General features: G+C 41.2%; 1 protein-coding gene across 2 annotated transcripts in view; it reads right to left on the bottom strand.

The window, feature by feature from the left end:
• LOC115374152 (low-density lipoprotein receptor class A domain-containing protein 4-like) overlaps positions 1-20,912 on the bottom strand; it is a 194,162-nt gene that overhangs the window by 102,285 nt on the left and 70,965 nt on the right. For both annotated transcript variants that reach the window (XM_030072923.1, XM_030072924.1), the window contains one exon: positions 19,932-20,818. In XM_030072923.1, coding sequence (XP_029928783.1) covers positions 19,932-19,971 — 40 coding nt within the window. In that variant the 5' untranslated portion in view covers positions 19,972-20,818. The remainder of the gene's footprint in view (positions 1-19,931; positions 20,819-20,912) is intronic.

The following is a 20,912-nucleotide window of genomic DNA, read 5'->3' on the forward strand; positions in this document are numbered from 1 at the left end:
CAAAAATCCTTTAAAGATATAATCTTGACATCAAAAAAGTTGGATCAGCCACAGACCAGTAGTGTTTTGCTGCTGCCATGTTTGTGTCCCTCCTGGACACTCGTCACATCACCTGATGTTTCCCCCATGTGGGGCAAACATCCACAGAAAGAATATATTTATTCCAACCAGAGAGAAACCATCAGATTAAACGTTTACATGGTTATTAAGGAGGTTTACACCACCCCTTCAACCCGATTGAAAATTCGTTCTCATCGGGTCTCTTCCGATTGAGGTGGTTACATGAGGCATTTTTACTCTGATTGGGCTATTATTCTGATTATTAGTGGAATATTAGGGTCCATCTAAACGCAGCTACTGTTAGTGAAATCATTGCCTGACTGGCCATTTTGCAGGCTTGTGGTGTTGTCATTGTTGTGCTGTCATTCATTTGTGCAGGCCATTAACTCCTATTAAGTAGTCCCATTGAGATTCTGAATCTCTCTTTCAAGGGAGACCAAGAGTGCAGCTGAGCCAGACATAAAAAGATGCAGACAGATAACAGTGTATAAAAGCTTCAGTTTGATTCCTGGGTTTTCATCAAATTAATAGAGGAAAGCAGAGAAAATTATGTTTTACATCTTGTGCTACTATGGCCAAATAAATATTTATTTAATAATTGGTAACTACTATGTATACTTGACCATGGCCATTCATGGAAATTAAAGCCAAGGTAAGCCCTATAAGCTGTTATGCAACTTAAACACTCTCTTGTCCTCTTCCATCTTTTCACTGTGGCTTGACCAGCATGCAGGGGCAGACAATCCGTCTCTTCTGAGAATCAGATCCTAACTACATAACTGATGTTACTTCAGACATAACATCATAATATAACGTGGTGATAATTTATCTCATTATGAGGATCACAAAGTGAGACTTGGCTCAACATGTTTGTGCAGTGTTTGGTGAGTTTTCACAGTGTTTGATTGAGTGTGTTGTTGTGTGTTGGACTTCTCCTTGACCATTTTCACATTATATCTCTCCAGTTTCACTCTGTCTTCTGTTCCTCTGTCACTGATCAAATCGACTTCCTTTCAAACGGGCCTCCAAACAGGCTGGACCCCCTCCAAACAGGCTGGATCCCATTTTGGTTTGTGCATATACTGTATATGTATTTAATTTAACATTTTAACAGGCTGTAGATGCAGTTAGATTCAGCTAAGTTGAGTAATTGGCACATTTTCCCCAACAACCACCATTCTGACTAACTGTTTCACACAGAGCCTCGGGCCCACAGTTATGCTAAGTTAATAAAACCCCAAACTAATATATAATACAGCTTAAGCATCATTATTTGCATTTAGATACAAGAATCATAACATCTTTACAGTGCCATGATGAAATCACCTGACATAGAAGTAACTACCTTTTTTTGGTTCGGCCCTTTCACCAATTTCTCCACGCGCTCTCTTCCATCTTAGGCCTCTCAGTGTATTAGTCGGATAAGAAAGAGAATTTAAAAATGTTCGCTCTGTGTGTTTTGCAGCTTAAGGTGCTGAGAGAGCATCAGGTTAATATTCACTGGTTAGCATCGGCACTGAGAAGCCTCATAAATATGTCCTCAGGTTGCCTGCTCACTGTCAGTTTTAACGCTCTGCCCACGCAGACACCCACACACATGAATAAGGTACAGACGTACACACACACGCTCATACAAACGCACGCAAAAACACTTGTGCACGCATGTCTCGCATAACCATCCACACACTTGTGTGAACGTTTGCAGGTACATACACACGCAAACACACGCGCACGCAAGGATGCAAACTCACACAAACGAACACGCTTAGAAACACTTGTGAGCACATTTCTACAAACACACATGCAGAAATACACGTAGACACATGCAAACACAAATGAACCTAGACACACACACACAAACACACACACCCACACACTACCTAGCCAACCTAGCAGAGGAGCTCAGCAGGCAGTGCCGACAGGCTGTGCCAAAATAGCGTCTTAAACTCAGTAACCCCAGCCTTCATATCAACAACTGAATCAGAGCAGATAGGCAGTCTGGCTCGGTGGGTGTGCAGCTAAACAAATCAAAGATGGTTAAATAAACACCCAATGAGAAGGGAGTGTCCCTGCGTTTCACAAAACAGGCTTATGTGTCTTTTGGAAACCTCTGCTCTGCACAGATGAATAAAATCAAGGACGACAGAGGACCACAGATTTTGAAGAAACATTTTTAAAAAAGATGGCTACAAATTACTTCAGAAATGTTTGCCCACTTCACTGATCAGTTAAACTCAATCGAGATGGCGTACAGGCCTGAAGGACCGCACTGTGGTCAAAAGTGTTAAACACTGTGTGCAGGGGTTTCCTCATAAATATCAGAAACCTTGGGGAATATCAGTAGTTAGAGTATTTCTTTTTCAAGATTTATTATATTAAAACGAAACAAACAGCTTGGCCTAGCTTATGCCATCAATGCATTCTTTGTTATTATTATTTTTTTTGTCCACAGGTCAAGGAAAGCTCTGGTAATTTAAGCATGTCTCAATACAATGAGATGCAAAGGTGTTTTTCATTACGTTTTGCCTGAGGTCTGTTTGGGCGAGTGCAGCGGTTGACTGTGATGTTACTGTATGATGGAAAGTGTATGCTGACAGAAGAGCTGCATTATATTATCCCAACAATCACTGATTAGATGCAGCAGCAGCGTCTATTAAACTGTGGGTCCAGGGGCTGAAACAGACTGCAGACAGGCCTCTGGTTTGTGTCAGCGTGACACTACAACTGGGGGACTTTAATGAGTCTGGGGTCCTGGGCTACAGAAACATATTTCATTTAGGCTCCATGCTGAAGTCAAACACTGATATCACATGAAAACCCTGTATTTCCCACATGTAGATCTATTTTTATTTATCTTCTTAGTTGATTTTTTTTTAAATATAGAAATTAATGAAAAAGACAGTCTGTTCCGTGACACAACCCGGTATTTTCATGAAAGGCTCTGAATGCACTTTGTTTGCCTTTTACAGTGTGATTTTTTTTAGATTTACTTAGTTTTCATCTTTTGAGTGAAATGCCCTTGAATTGTAGCCATACTAATTCACTTGATTACTCATTAACAAAAATGAGCTGTGATTTTAGTAAACAAAAATAACATCATCAACATGACAAAAATATGTCTAATGCTGCAGATCTCCAGCTTTAGACTGTACAAACTGTAGATCCCATCACTGCAGGATTACATTTGCAATGTTTGGACATTTCCCAATTTATATGTTAATCCCAGAGCTGCATGTATTCACACCTGAGACCTGGCTGATGCTCTGGGGAACACCGTCAAGAGGGGCAAACAGGTGTCATTCTATGTACATTAATGAATATCTGATAATAATCCATGCCTCCAATCATAAGCATGGATTTTCATATGCTAGTCTATAAGCATAAAATCATATAGGGACATATTTTAACTTCTTTCTGCTTCTTCTTTTCCCTTAACAAATAAACAAAACATTTTTTTGCAGAGTTATGACAATCATTTCCAATACTGTGACCTGAAATTCACACGATGTGAGGTATGTTATCTCATTTCTCTAACCATAAATTAACTCATCTACATTTTTTTTTTCTTGGTGCACAAATATTGCATTCTCAATTAGTGTCATGGCCTGGAAAAATCAGGATAACCACATCATTCAAACTCTGCAAGATTAGCTGCTTTTCAGTACCATAGCAGCCTGTTAGACAAACTGTTTCATTAGCATTGCCCAAACTTAATAAATTCCACACCTGTTATGCAAAACTGCTTTGCTAGCTCAATATATGCAACTAAAATATCTGCCAGGATTTTTTTTTTGTCACGCATAAATTACCCACTGCTGTTACACACATGGTGATCTGAGCAGCCTCCAGTATGAGGTGAGAGAGAGAGAGAGTGATTGACTAACTGGCCTCACTTGGGATGAACACATCTTGCACTGTGGGAACAACAACTCGCCTCCCAAGTTTAATCCAGGTCCATTATTATGTTTACAGCACGACAATGTCACATCACGTCTCCTGTAGAAATGCGTGTCTTCTTTTCACTGTTACCAAAAACTAAATCAACGGGTATTCTACTTTAAATGTGAAGAACACCAGAGGTGGCAAAAGTACTGACATTCTGTACTTAAGTAGAAGTAAAGATACTTGTGTGAGAAAAGACTCTGGTAAAAGTAGAAGTACCAATTCAACTTCTTTACTCAAGTAAAAGTAACAAAGTACAGGCTCTGAAATGTACTTAAGTACAAAAGTAAAAAGTAAAAATGAATTTTTTGCCATTAATTATACATATACCTTTTTGATAACTTTTTGACGAAAAAAAGTTCAGGGCACACAAAACAGGAACTTTTCCTCTTTTATTAACAACCTATTCTAACCTTTTTTATTCTCTCTGCTGGTACAGAGAGAATAAAAATCACACAACAGTCTAGTTTTGCTGCAAGCCCAGTTTCACCCAGTAATCAAGACTGAACTGACCAGAGGTCTTGAATGAGTACCTTGATCACAGCTTTGGTACTATACTTAACATATATGACTTTTAACAGATTTTTTCTTGCTACTGAGACTCTGTTTTGTCGTCGACTAACGTTATCTTCCCTGGCAACTGTCTTTCTCCATGTCTCCAGATTTCTCTATATGGTTTTCTTTTTCTTAACTGCTCTCACGCCCCGCGCCCTCTCTCCCTTTCCCTCTCTGTGCAGGGTTTCCTCCAGGATTTTTTGAAACTGTGGGGGAGGGCTTCAGCGTTAATGTTAATAATTTTTTACCATGGATCTTTTGTAGCACAGAGGAGATATGCTGCTCAAACACTCAGTATGTAGTGTTACTGTATGTTTATGAGTTTTAGAACATAATAAATTATCTTGAAGGATTAGATGTTTACCACTAAGCTTGACTCCAATAATTTGCCAATGTGTTAAATTACATTTAACAATATGTTAAATTATTATTTGTTTTAAAATTGTAAATTACTTATCAAACAGACCTACCAATTCAACTACCAATGAATGAGCAGTAGTATGCATGTGATAATATAGATTGAAAAATTAGCCGAAGTGATACCTCTTCTCTGAATAGACAAGCTAAGCCAGTGTGCTGCTGTTAGCCAGTGAAAATAGAGCGGAGTGGCAACTCTTCGCTTTGTTACACAATCTATGTCAGTGCGCTGCTGTAGCTGGAGAGTTTCTCTGCCTTTTGTTCTCGTGCCGGTGCAGCTGTTGGCATGTTTTTTCTTGGAGGTAACGAGCCCGCCCGCCCCCAACAAAAGAGAGAGAGAGGGAGAGAGAGGTAACGAGCCTGTTTTGACAATGTAAGGAGTAAAAAGTACAGATATTTGTGTTCAAATGTAGGGAGTAAAAGTAAAAAGTCGGCAGAAAACTAAATACTCAAGTAAAGTACAGATACCTGAAAAATCTACTTAAGTACGGTAACAAAGTATTTGTACTTCGTTCCTTCCCACCTCTGAAGAACACACACACACACTGGACTGAAGTGCAGAAATTCATTGAACATACTGATATGGAAAATCTGGCTGGTGACTTTGCTGCACCATATCCTTGTCAATATCAAAAAACAAAATGATTTGCAGTGATTTAATCATAGGACACTGCCCTGTTACAGAGGTGGAAGTAACCAATCACATGTCCTCCCATTACTTACTTGCCTGTGCTTTAGAAACTTTTTTGTGTACTTGTACTTTTTTGGATATTTTTTAAAGTCAATAATTTTACTTTTACTTTAGTTATTTTTTGCTGAGTTATGTACTTCACTACATTTTAAATCACATCCACTACAGAGAACAAATGATCAATGCCAGGTTATGGAACCTTTCACAATAAAAGGTCAGTCGGCAAAGATGAGAAGAGGCGTCAGTTGGTTCTACTTTTTGTCATTTTCCAAATTTCTAATAAAAGCTGCATGATGAAAATCTGCAGATGGTCGATGTAAGCGAGGACCATTTCCATCCAAGTGGCAAAAAATGTGGAATTAGTGTGGACAAAGGGGACAAATTAGTGAGTTGCCCCGACAGTGAGTCGGGGCAACAGATTACGATGGTAGACTCTACCATTGTAATCTGTGCTGATTGAGTCTCCAGGGTCCTCACTTCAGTCAACCCTCTGAAATTTTGCAGAATGCACCTTTAAAAGAATCTAGTTTGCATCATGTTCTGTCCTCCTTTTATAACTGCAAGATCACAGCTAACACAGTTACCGTGTTGAAAAAGGAACTAAGTAATTTTTACTCTGAGTGCATTTGAAATGAGCCATTTCCTACTTTTACTTTACATTTAGTAGATTTTTACAGCAGTACTACCTCTACTTCAGCAAATTACCTTAATCTGTAGTACTCTTTCCACCACTGCAGGGTAAGAAATTAGCACTTACCAGACAGCACCTGCCAGTAAAACCTGTCTTTAAAAATCTATATCTAAGACAGTCTGTTTTATATATTTATCTATATATAAAACAAAACAAAATAATATATTAATTACTTTCATTGCTTGATTATTACTTTACATATTATTTATTTTTTGGCCTAACCCTCCTCTCCGGTGTCATGGAATGTAGTGTGCCAACCTTCCTTCAAAGGGGCAAAATTAAAGAAACAAAACATCACAAATCAAGTGTGAATTGCGAGGTTGTGGTGTGGCCAGCAGTGAGGCTGCAGCAGTTTAACGGAGTGCAGCTGGACTGAAGGCTGACTGCAATCTGAGGAATCAGAGGAATTTGGGGAGAGGAGATTGAACCATTAATATGAAGGCTTCCAGACAATGACAGCAGTCTAACCACAGCTATTGACTAGGCTGAGCAGCACTGCACACACACACACACACACACACACACACACACACAGACGCACGTTCTCATACAGTCACTCACACATAGGCATAGATGCATGCATACATACGCAAAGGGATATATACACAGAGACACACTGCCACCCACACACACAGTGACAGTCACACTTGTAGACATGGATGCACACGCGCATACACACACACACACACACACACACACACACACACACACACACACACACACACACACAGATGATGTGCTTATTTAGGTCAGTGTAAACGTGGGCTGGGTGGATGTCTGACTGACTAGTAAATAGGCTGGATGGGAGTAAATAAAAGAGACTAAATCAGACAGCGGGCAGCCAGGCACAGAGAGACAAGGTAAACACACACACACACACACACACACACACACACACACATACATACATACACACAAAATACATATACAGGAGCACACCGATACCAGAGTGTATAGAGGCACACACATTGACAGACACATTTTCCCAAAATTTGAAATGTTGCAGAATAAATATATACATATATTTAAAGCATATACACAGGCGCACAGACACACACAAACGCAGACACACACACACACACACACACATACACACACAGAAGAAGAACTGAGGCTAGGCTGGATGACTCACTGTGTCTGTCTGACTTGGTGTGTTTCTTCCGTTGACACCAAATACACACGCACACATACACACACACACACACACACACACACACACACACACACACACACACACACACGCACACACCACATGTCTTGTCTCAAACCTTGTAATTATAAGGAATAAATATGAATGCACATATGCGTGTGTTCACGGACACAAACGCAATTATCGTGTCACAAATCTTGTAATTATGTGGGATGAACATCACTACACACTCGGCGCAGGCGCATACACACATGAGACAGAAGCACACGCACACACAGACACACTCATGCACATGCATTCACAGACACATACACGCAATTATCTTGTCATACATCGTGCAATTATATGGAACAAATATGAATACAGAACACGCGCACGCGCTCTCGCCCATACACCCACGTCCAAACACACACACACACACACACACACACACACATCCTGACCACTAGCTAATATCCGTACTTTCTCCATGTTTCCACTGCTTCATTAACTGCTTATACAGACGTGTGACTAGTGTGTCCATCAGCAGCACACACTGTGGATGTGAACTGCCTTCTTAGAATGAGCCAATATGAATTTCACTGTGTACTAAACCACATTCAATATAGGACATATATGTTAAACAAGGTCAATAATTCAATAAGGTTCAAAGTAATATTTCATTTGATCTGATGTGATCTAATATGGTACAATTCAACACATTTCAGTGCCATGAAGACCACGGCAGAGTGCAGCTGTTGAGCTGGTTGGGACTGATCTAGCTATCCAACAAAAACGTCAATGTCAATGTTAACATGATAGTGTCATGAACATTATATGTAGGCAGTGTTCCTACTTATAATATACAGTGGTGGAAAAAAGTTTTCGGACACCCTTAAAATTTTACACAATCTCAAATATTATCATGAAATATTTGTGGAAAAATCTTTTTTGTGTTTCAAAAGGTGTGGCTGCATTAGACAGATACAAACAAATACAAATTATATTTTTTTTGTTTATTGTTTACAAGAAAAACTAAGAAAACTAAATTCTTGACAAATTCTTCTGACCACAGAATCTTCTTCCAGTTCCTGGCTGTCCAGTTCTTGTGGCCTGGGCCAACGACGCCGGGCTAGCCTCTGTCTCTCATTGATCAGGGGCTTCTTGATAGCCTTGTAGGACCTTAAGCCTTGATCTGAAAGTCGGCCACGTACAGTGTGGGTGGAACACTGGACACCAGTTTGGTTTGACCACTGCTGCTGAAGCTCCTGTGATGTCATTCGGCGGTTTTGCCTGGACGCCCAGATCTTGGTTTGTCTTCCAAGCTGTTGGTTCGTCTATATTTCTGCAGAGTGTATCCAACTGCTGAAGGACTGCATCTGCACTTCCTGGCTATCTGGCGGCAGCTGTACCCTTCCTGGCTGAGAATCTTTATCTTCAGGCGTGTTTCCTGCGTTACGTTCCTTGTTTTAGCCATTTTTGTGTCTGAAGAACTTTCAAATGTGCTGGCTTTATATAGACATGAAGCTTGGCAACAAAAAATGTGTCTTTTAATAAAAAGAACGACCTTCATCACTGGTACCAAAATGACCCAATACTCAAAATTTCTTATGTATTTTTATGGAACCAATCAATTTTAAGTTTTTAATGGATTTTTTTTAGGATTTGTTTAGTATTTTGGCTGTGATTGTACTAAAAGAAATTGCACTTGAAGACCTAAGAGTGATTCTTAATGCAATATTTCACAAATGCATGGGGTGTCCGAAAACTTTTTTCCTCCACTGTACAAAGGTTCTGACAAGTTGTACATGTTACTCTGTAGAGCTGGACAAATACCATACCTATGTCCCCATGATTTTAAATTCTTTCAGCAACAGTAACGCATGACAAACTTAAAGAAATGTGAAAACCTCTCATTCTACCCAAATGAAATGAATAAAGAATGAATGAATGAATGAATAAATGCATACATACATACATACATACATGCATACACAGGACAGGGAATCACAAGTGATCTCACGATTCGATTTAATCACAATTCTTCAATTAATCGTAACTCAGTTATTAACTGCCACACACAACTCTGGTTTGATTAGTCTGTTCAAATTAGTTTTGGAGTTATCAGTCAATATCTCTTTTACTCTTCCTGAATTTAACACAGAGTGTGAATTTGAAACCAGCTTCATCCCATCAGCAGCAGGTTTCAGCCATTAAAACCCTTCTCACAAAATTTTACCAAACAGGCGTACAGAAATGAGGTAAGGTAACTGACAAAATATACTTTACTTATTTGAGGAGGTTTGACTCATCAGCTGAACGAACACTAAAGCGTGCAAACAGATCAACTGTGCAAGTGGCAGTGTTTGTGGAAATTTGCAATGTTTGGTTATTGCAGTGTTTAGTCGGCTGTAAAACATAAAATCAAATGTCATTCACGTGAATGTGTGTTAAGTGACCAAAAGCTGAGCAAGTCTACAAACAATTTCAATCTGAGCATTTAAAAGGTTCCAAGGACTTTGAAGGCATGATCACTTCCAAGTCGCTGCTTTGAGCCATCAAGTGTTGTAGCCAATATTCCCACATCACCTGAACAGAGCCTGAACTATGTTCTCAAAGGGAAAGGGGGCTGTGGTAGCAGAGTGTGACACAGAGGGAAAACAGAAAAAAACAACAGTGCTAATGGATGTTTTAGTGTTCTTGGTATACCAAAAAAGAAAAAAAAGAAAAAAAGAAAAGAATAAGACTCCATATTCCCCTCTTAACTTGGATTTATCTGTTATGTCACAAAACTCTATTACACTGACCCCATTTCTCTATTGTTTTTATGGGAATCGGTATCTAGTGTGAGGTGCTCTACTTGATCACTGGATTATGCTCCCACAAAAGCCCTCAGTGATATCATTAATAGAAAAGATCCCCACCAGATTTTCATAAATAGCTCTCTGGCCACTCGTGTGTTATCCTCCAGTTTAAAGTATGCAGCCATTCAACCCCTTCAGAGAAGAAACCCTGCCTAAATCCTTCAACCCATCTATAAGCATACTTCTATACTGGCATTTTTTTTTATCAAATGTTTCTTTTTCAATAGTATGTTTTCTATCATAACACAAAATTCAGCCTCTTCCTCAGCAGACATAGTGGGCAGGGTCCCACAAGGCTTAACTCTAGGCCCCATGTTATTTCTACATGCTCACACTCGGCAGCTTAATAACATAAGTAATAAGTAAACATCTCTTTCCAGTGCTACAGAGTAGTAGTAGTACACCCCAAAATTAATGGTCCTGACTATAGAATCACTCCCAAGAGTTGCCATCAACCATCATCTGTCTGACACTGTTTTACAACTTAATGAAACCAAAAATGAAACCATCTAATTTGCTCACTAACATAATTCAGATTGCTATTAGCCTGCTGTCCAGCCCAAGCCAGTGGTCAGGAACAAAGGTGTGACTTTTGAGGGTGACTTGATTTTTGAGGAGCGAGCACAGTGGGCAAAACCGCAAACCTGCTTCCTGGAGGTGATTGAAACTATCCAAAATCAAGTTGTATTCATGCTCTACAGATTCACAGGTCATCCACCCTTTTATCTCATCTCAGTGAGCTACTATTTTCTCCTCTTACCACAGTTAAGACACTCTTACATGTCTAGGTCACTCAGGATGTAGCACTGATTTTACCAATGTATGCACAGACAGACAGGCAGACAGACAGATAGATTGATAGATAGATAATTTTCCACAGGCAGACCGACAGATAGACAGTGTAAAACCCATCCGCACATCCACTGTCTGTGATATCACTCTGTGCAATAACCCTGGGCTGTCAGTCACTTTATGGATGAACTTCGGCAAGAGCTCCATGTTCGCACCGCTCAGTGTGGACTGACTTTGGTGGGAAACCACACTGTGAGAGAGGAGAGTGAGGGGGAGGAGAAGGGAGAAATACAGAGATAGAATCAGATGACAGTGTGGGGAAAAAAGAGGAAGGGTGAGAAATTGTGAGAGATAACAGAAAGGGAGGAGACGGATGAGCAGAAGAGGAGGATAGTGGGAGTCTTGTCTCTTCCTCTATTGACTTTGCGCACCACTAAAGGTATATTATCTTGTTTAGAAGTGTGTGATGTTTGATGTAAATGACTGTCCATCTTGCGCCGTATCTCAACCACCAATGACCAAAATTTGATAAACCCAGGGGGAACTGTGCATCTCCCCTATGTTCACCTAAGTGCATCTATTAAATTAAACTGATTTAAGAGCAGCAGCACAATTACAGGTGACAAAACACTGACATTTGGTACTGAATGGCCCAAATCGGGACTGGATCATTTTTTTAGTGCTGCCTCATTTTTCATTTTTTGTCTCCCTTTATCTTTTCTTCTTCTTCCTTTCTAAAAATGCTCTGTGGTGTTGCAGGAAACTCAAATGACTGATTGAGGGGTGCTACATGCATTTTTAAACACTGACATACTGTTGTCTGACTGATACATCATTAATTATGATATACTGCGATAATTACTGTAAACAATTTGCTTACACTACTGATTCTCCAATTTAATGCCACATTCGCCATTAACCTCCTCGCTTCCTGTTGCACAGAAAAAGCTGTATCCTCCCTGACATTGTTCTGTGTGCAGGTTTTCTCTTTTCTTTCCTGAATAACAACAAAAAAAAGGAAGTGATTTTTTTTTCTCGAATAGCCATCTGTAAGCTTTAGTTGTGTTTGTGTTGGAGGAACAGGGCCTCATTCTATTTTGTGCAGTAAAGCAACATCCCTTTGGGCCATAAAGTAGTGTAACTAATTTCCCCATGAAATCTGACCCATATGGCACCACAATTATTTACAGTAATTGTACCAGTCTCTAACAGTCAACATGGTAATGATGTAACAAGGTTAAAATTTTCCACATAGCACCTTTTAATTTCATAGTTCTCTCACTCTCCACCATATCATCAGTTCCATGTATGGGGGCACATACAAGAATTAGAAAAGAAATAATGGAAAAGAGGAGGACAACTGTAAAAACATGGATTTGTTGGTTCTAGTACATGGAGGGAGGAGGAGCTGGGTGCGGAGGAGGAGAACAGTTTGAAGAAAAAGTAAGAATAGGAGGAGCAAGGTGAGAGAAAAGGATACGAAAGGAGGAAAGGTACTGGAGGAGGAGGAAGGTAATTTAAAATGAAGAGAACAGAAAGAAAGAGAAAGAAAGGTTAGGAAGGAGGGAACGTACGGAATGCAAGAAAAAGCAAATGAGGAGAAACGAGCAGAACATGGAGAAGGATGGGAGCAGTGGGGTTAGGAAGGAAGGGTAAAGGAAGGAAATAAAGAAAGGAGCTGAGGAAGGACAGGAGAACAAGTGGGTGATGAATAGATGGGCCAAAAGAAGGAAGGAATTTGAAAAGGGAAAAAGGGAAAAAAATGAGGTGATATTTTTCCTATGTGTATGAAGAAAATGTAAAGGCAGAATTCAAGGAATGGAGAGAGGAAAGAAGGGCTCCACTCCATGCATGCGGTGTGTTATTCATGTAGAGATTATACAATTAACAATCATAATCATCATCATTTGAGCACTTAAATAAGTCTATCATCGTCTAACAAAACAGCCCCCCCTCCTGCGTCTATCACATTTGGTTCAGCCCTCCGCCACCTCTCCAGAAATCAACTTGGACTCCTCCACTTCAGTTTCACTTATGCAACTCCGACACCAGCATGGCCAGGCTGGTGTCACAGAAATATGTGAAATGAGCACGGCTTTCTTAACAATGCATTGTGTGGTGGCGGCACCGTAAGGGTTAACCACAAAAACAGGTAAGGTAAGATCCACTGTCGTGTTGAACACATGGATTACCATTAGTGTCAGTAGTGAAAAAGTCCATGTAAAGAGGTTGGTGGGGTGGCTCAATCAAAATGACTTTCACTCAGACGGCCTGGGTTCAAACCCAGTTTGAGGCAAGACCAGCGTGTTTGGATCTAGTTTACAACATTAACCTGTTTGTTTCCTGTGTTCATTTCCCATGGTAACATTAGCATGCTAACATTAACTTGCTAACATCAACCATGACCTTTCCCTAACCATAACCAAGTGATTTTGGTGCCTAAAGCTAACTCCATCAGCTTGCTAATGTTCACTGGTGGTGGCTTGTAATTTTAACCCACTGCTGGTGTCAGATAATTAGTCCCAATTGACTTTCCACTGGCACATTTTCATGGTACCGACACATAACACGTTGTAAAGAAAGTCGTGGTCATTTCACATATTTCTGTGAGATCAAGTTGGGCATGGACATGTGGAGAGAGAGCAGGGGGTATTTAGGTAAAATAACATGTTTTTTTAAATAAATTTTACAAATTGGACTTATGTGTCTCAGTGGTGTTCTTTACATGTAATCTACCATTTCTAACAATGTTCAAATGTATGTTTAATGTGCATGGTGGAAGATAAACAGGCGTTCCAGTGTGGCTGAGGATGGTAAAATTGTCAAACTCAAGCAGCAAACAGCAAGATGTAAGTACAGATAGATGTGGATACCACACATTCTGTGTGTATGTGTTTCTTATAGGGCATGGGCCAGCCCCATGACACTAACTTTTTAACTTTTGACCAGCACCAGGATGAGTTGCTGCTAATAATAGGAATACATGCAGTCAAAAGCCGCCTCGCGACATTATCTGTGACAGTGGCTGTGTCACATGCATGTTCACAGGCAGGTGACTTTCAGGCCCGGCAACCACAGCAATCAGTTCACTATGTGCTCTGGTGAAGTGGTGCATTTGATCAGTTTTTCAAACAGTCAAGTGCGCTCCTTCACCAGAGCACATAGTGCACTGATCACTGTGCATGTAGAGCCTCGATGTCACTACCAACAAACTCTGCATCCAAGAACCCTAAAATCAGACTAAACTACGTTGTATCAGAGGGACTTTTCTTATACATTAGTCATGGAAAATGTGAACCTTGTGAGTGTGGCAAGAACATTGTAGCATGATGTGTTTGAATTAATTTGCCTTACTAGACATTGTACGTCCTGCAATGTGACTACTGCACATACACACATTGCGATGCCAATGCTGAAGCGATACATTGTGCAGCTCCACACAAACGACAAGCTCACACTTGGAATCAGCATGGATTAAAATGTACTGAAGACACAGACAGACACACACGGCCCCCGAGACCAGTGTGGGCTGAGTGGGAGGCCAGATGGCATTTGTGTTTGTGTGTCTTACCTGAAATGAACCCTGTGCAGTAAACAAAACCTTACGTTAACCTTCCAGCTATCGACCACTGGTGTCTGCTTATGTCTGAGTGTTGCCGCTTTTGTTTGCTACCGCTCAGTTTGTTTACTACTGCTCGCTTCCCCTCTCCACCCCTCAGGGCATCAGTGGAGACTGACCAGAACTAACCCAGACGCACGCACACACACACACACACACACACACACACACACACACACACACAGCCAAAGTCATGAATTATGTAATGTGTGTGCTAGGAGAACTTAAGGAATAGAATATTTTTTCAATATCTGCAGTTATTACCCACGCCAACAATTACAGCAAGTCCAATACAGCCATTCTCAGATATGTGTGTGTGTGTGTGTGTGTGTGTGTGTGTGTTACCTTCTATGAACTGTGCATTTATCATAGCCTCATCTTAACTATGCAGCATACACACTGCACTCCACTAGTCTGTGTGCTCCACTGAATTAGCACATAGGGAACGGGGTGCAATGTGCCAGTCGATCTCCCTCTAAGTCAGTGAGTCAGTCTGTCAGTGACTCTGTCAGTTAGTCAGTAAGTCTTCTTGTATAAGCCTTCACTGTAGGATGTCTGCTGCTGGCCACGCTCCAACTGAGGCCAGGAATGGCTGGACCAATCAGTGTCCCACTAGGACCCAGTGATTTTGAAGGGTATGTATCCTGCTGAGTGATGTATTTAAATCAGAAAAGATCCAGTAAACTCACTCTCGACGCATTAAGGGTACACTCTCCATTTTTTCCTGATAAAGCTAATGCAGCACCTTGACTCTCTCGTTCACTGAAGGTGACTCAGTGAAGCAGCCGTTGAACTAAAGAAGTCACCCGGGTATTCTGGAGTTAAACAAGCGCACCCAAACGTCCTGTTAAGTCTTGTTTTCAACTCATTTCCAAACAAATATGTACAAGTCACACAGTTTACAAAACTGATTATCTATACAAAACGTTCATGTTTCTGCGAGTGGGAGGCAGCAGTGTTGACAGTTACGCTTGCGCAGTGTCTGTGTGTTTAGTTTGATGGACAATGTGCTATGTAGTGACGCAGCACTTAATGCAGGACCACTGAACAAACGGGTGACCGAATCAGAGAACGAATCATTTTGGTGAATGGGCCACAATGAACCGACTCTTCCAAATGAACGATAATTCCCAGTTACATTTCCAACACATACATGAACATAACCATAATTGTTACCATATAACATCAAACATGAGTTTAACACCACAATTTGTAAAAAAAAAAAAAAAAAAAAAAAACATACATTTTATTAGCTTCTCTAGGACTCACTCAAATGACCACGTATGGGTGCTTGCTTGTTTTTTTTCCAATCACAGTTGCTGCTGCTTGTTTGGCTCGAGTTTTGAACTGTATGAATTTTGAGTGGACAGCGAGCTAATGATTAACAAAGGGTTGATCCAATCACCTGCTACATTTTGTTGTAAACACCTGTTGCTGTTGCCATTTTTCCAGATGGTCTGAACCAGCACTGGCCAGATTCTGTTTTGCGAGGTGAGCAACAGGAAAGAAATCAGGGTATGTATGCCTGTGCCTGGGTAAGTGCTTTTGGAAGTTTAAGTGAACAAGCTAGCTTCAACTAAAAGTTGAGTTGCAGGCCTGCAAATTCTAGGCAACCAATGAGAAAATGGCAGAATGTATAAGAAGAAGAAGGAGAAGAAGAAGGAGGAGGAAAAGAAGAAGAAGACTGCTTCATCCTGCAGTAAGAACTGAAGTGAGAACTTTGTGTGCCTTGTTCTCATAATGAGACTGATGTAGGAGTGTATGACTGAAGCCAATATGAAAATCCTTATCTTATCAAATACTATGGATATAATTATGGGTCATGGTTATTAGCCTTGATGATTTGAGGAACTAAATCATTTCACTGCAACATATTTGCATGTTATACAAACACCTGGATGATATTCAAGAATGAAACTGTGGAATCCAAATTCATGATGTACAAAATTTATTGTCAAGCATTAATGGGCTCTGTCATATTTTAGAAGTCTGCAAATATTAATGTAACAAATAGCCAAGTGTGATGTTATTTATATAATATAAAATGAATAACTGGCTTGCAGATGACAGTTACGAGCAAAAGGCATTATTCCTGGAAACAGACAAGGCAATAATAAATGAGTCCATTTGCAAATAAAACAGCACACATTGGTGACAGTACACACCATGAATCTTCAAAAACTGAGTGAAAGCCAAGAAAGAGTAAATTAAGAGCTTGCCATGCATCGGTTCAGGAGAGATATGCATTGTTGGTGTGAAAACAACAAAGGAAAATTGTGCTTTGGACTGGTGAGCTGGCTGAGTGTAAGAAGACGACGGAAGAAGAAAAGAGGAAGTTCAGCAATGAAAGAGAGCACAAAACCTGTTTCCCTCTGCTGCTGGAAGGGACTTTGTCAGTTTTTACACCGCACTGCAGAGACATTGAGCATTGTGTCTCTGGGACAGATGTTTTCTCTTCATTTTTAGTTTAGTTTACTTGCATTAAACAATGAAAATTAGAAAAAAAGTGCCTTATTTCAAAAGTAAAAGAAGGGGGAAAAAAAAGAACAAAATTGCAAACAGGCTCAGTGGGATTGGGCATAAAAACCAATTGGCAATTAATCGAAACATGGAAGAGAATGGTGCAAAAACAACAAAAAGCATCAATAATGCATAGGGCGGGTGTGCGTGCGTGCATGGCTAAATATTCTATTTTTGCATGCCTTAATATTCTATTTTACTGTAATCCATCGTGTGAGTTAATTCTGGTAGTACTGTTCTTCTGCTCTATTTAATTACAGATAAAGGGAATCATTTTCTTTTAATAGTCTGCTTTTTCATATCTGCATTGTCAATGCTCTGAAATGAACGTGTGCTCACTGATAGTAGGTTTTGTACAAACACCTCATTGTGCATTTAGTCTCCCAACTCCTGCGGCACACTGTGAACCAACTTACCCATCAAGGCTGCATGAGGGGTTCATGGAAAGCCATCACTTAACCAAGGATGTTTTCTGTTTTGTTTCAATGGCTGTTCAGTCGATAGGTGGTAGCCCCCCCCACACACCCCACCCCCCCCAAAGAAAAAGGCTGTCCTCTGTATGCCTGAACAGAACCTCATTTACAACAATAATTACTAAGAGAGCACTATTATATTTTAATGAGAAACTGTTAAGCTCAATTCTACAGAGCCCAGTATTGCGGGCAGCGTTGTGCCTATTATTTCCAGTGAGGGACAGATTTCTCTCTGTGGTGGCGTGAACTTTTCACCTCAGAGTCTACACCCTGTCTGACTCCATGCGTGTAAACACACACACAGACACACAAACATATATACACTCATGCACAGACAGGCATTTGTAGACACTGTGTTAAAGGAAAAATATTCAGCCACAGGTGATCTAATGGTGTTATTTCTGACGTCCAATGCATTCCAGGAGTTCTTTTGTAATGAAGTTACTGTGCCCACATTCCCTCAACCTGCCTCGTCTATGTTTATTTATTTCACATGTTTTCCAGAACAAAGTTCAACAAACCCCAGATTGGAGGCTTTTTGCCTGGTATGCAGGATTCCATGGTATTCCATGTTCAAATTTGAGGAAAAAAAAAAAAAAAAAGCAATTGCAGAGCGCGCTGTCACAAGTTGCGGGTCACACATTTGCAAAGATGCAAGCTGCAGCTGCATTGCATTCTGGTCTATTGCAGCGTATTGCAGAGTGTGGGGAAATTGGTATCTCTGCTTCTTCTGCAATGGATTTGAATGCCATCATTGGCGACTGTCTGTGAAAAGTAGTGAGTCTAGAAAGAAGTTCTTTGATTCTAGGGGTCTTACACTAAAACCAGAGGTTTACCAGTGACATTTCAGATTGCAGAAAGATTTTCCGCTGTCGCTGCAATGGAAACATCCTGACGTAACATCATGACATCTACCTTTGTCTTGGAATAATGAGACAATACCGCTAAACAAGGCGATGAACCCAAAACTCTGAGGTATGCCCTGATAATAAAGGCCCACTGTGTAAAATCACCGCGTGGGTGTCATAGGGAGAGCAGGCAAGTGAACCAAAGTGCAGACCAGACTGTACAGGAACAACCCAAGCAGGAAGACGAAACCAAAGGCAACAATGAACTGACAACAACTGACCTGAAAGTTGGATTTAAATACAAACTGAACTAATGAGGGAATCAAGAACAGGTCGGCGGAGGAACAGGAAGGGAGCTGATTGGCTGGAAGATGGTTAGAGACCAGCCCTGCGTTCCAATACCCATACTACCATACTATTTACTATGCAAAAAAAAAAAAAAAATTAGTATGTCCAAGTACATAGTATGTCAGATACAGTATGCCAAGAGTACCAGGATGTTCTACTACATCCAGTCAGATTTCGCAGTATGCATTTCAGCATGCTTCTCTGGCCATTCTGACCCACAATCCTTTGCGCAGCAGAAGTTACGCTGCACTGACTGAGCTGCGTGCACAAGCCACGCCCACATACGGAAGACAACACGACACACGTATCACACTACGGACGGCAGCGGAAATGAGCAAGAGGGTCGCACTTCAGGGACGACGTATGTAGTGTGTCCCAATAGTATGCATACACATGCATACTGCATACTACACTACATACTTGTAGTGTAGTAGTCGGGGCAGCTGCAGTACATACTAAAAGTAAAAAGTAGCATGCGATTTGGAACGCAGCCCAGGTAACACCTGGCCTAACGAGGGGCAGGGCAGGTGAGCAGGAGAAACAAGCTGGATAAGACTATGGGATAACAGGAAGGACAAAAAAGCACAGAAAATACCACAATACAGAAAAGCAAGCATTAGCAAACACAGGATTGAGAGCTGATTGAAGGACCCATAGATTGAAAAAAAAAAAAAAGAAAGAAAGAAAATCCCCCAAATTACATGGACGCTTCATGGTTCTCATCCTTGGCATGACTCACTGATAAAGTGTCATTCCATACTTACTCCATGTTTTCTGTCAAACTTCTCATTCACCCTTTGGTAAAATGCATAATGCACCTTTAAACAGTGCTGACATAGGATTTTTTTTTTTTTTAAGCATAACAATGGGAACTGATACAAGGGCACACAGACACACACAGACACACACACACACACACACACACACACACACACACACACACACACACACACACACACACACACACACCATCTCTGTTTACCTTTGAAGGCATTTGTGGCTGGTAAATCAGTTTCCTGCATACTGCTCCTTCCAGCTCTCTGCCAGCTGCTGCCGATGCCACGATGGATGCCAACCAAACAACCTTAACCGGTCCGAGCCGCGCCCGCTGGGGGAGGGGAGGGTGGCCGAGAGGAGGGGGTGGCTCCTGCCAGTCTCACTGCCATCTTTCTTCATCAACAGTCCATGTGCAGGAATGGAGGGCTGCTGTCACTCACGACTCACAAACTGTTTCTCCTCTGCTCAGGGACGGGTTGCAAGGCCGGTTTACTGAGCTAACTGAACAGCTAACAGGTCGACCAACCAGGTGCCTGACTGGTTTACGGGCTGCCCGTCTCCTGAAAACTGATCCAGCCAGCACACACTTCCCAAGAATAGGGGAAAAACTGCTGGCACAGAGGAAGAGAGTGAGCAGCAGGGCAGAGGAAGGAAGGAAATTGGAGGCTGAGTGGTGGAGTCGAGGTCAGGGTCGGGGCAGAGGTACAGGGGTGAGGGTGAAGGAAGTTGAAGTGTCGGTGCAGATGAAGGGAAAGGCTATATGAGTTCTATCCTCCCAGCAACAGGCCTACAGCCATGGCCAGCACCCAGAATGGTTGGTGAAATGCCTTTTTTGGCCCCTCCTCCTTCAACCTGTCTGTGTGTGTCCTCTCCTCTACCTGCCGATGTGGAGGTGAGCTCTATCAGTCTGTTCACTTCTTAAACTCTAATCAGCATGCCGCCTTAGCCCCTCTGAACGCAGCAGCTCTGTCGCTGGCTTGTTCTTTTTTTTTCCCCTCGTGTCCTCCCAGTCTTCTCTTATGTCTTTTGTCCGGTTGCTGCAGTTCCGCGCTCAGCACAAGGGGCCGAGGAGCTCTCACACTGGTACAGCAGCTGGAGAAGGGAGAGAAAAACACCGACAGAGGGAGTGAGTGAAATTCAATGAATATAAACATAAGATACCAAACTTCATTGAAAGAGGAAAAAA

The sequence above is a fragment of the Myripristis murdjan genome, chromosome 16 (genome assembly GCF_902150065.1).
Source record: "Myripristis murdjan chromosome 16, fMyrMur1.1, whole genome shotgun sequence".
Classification (NCBI taxonomy): domain Eukaryota; kingdom Metazoa; phylum Chordata; class Actinopteri; order Holocentriformes; family Holocentridae; genus Myripristis; species Myripristis murdjan.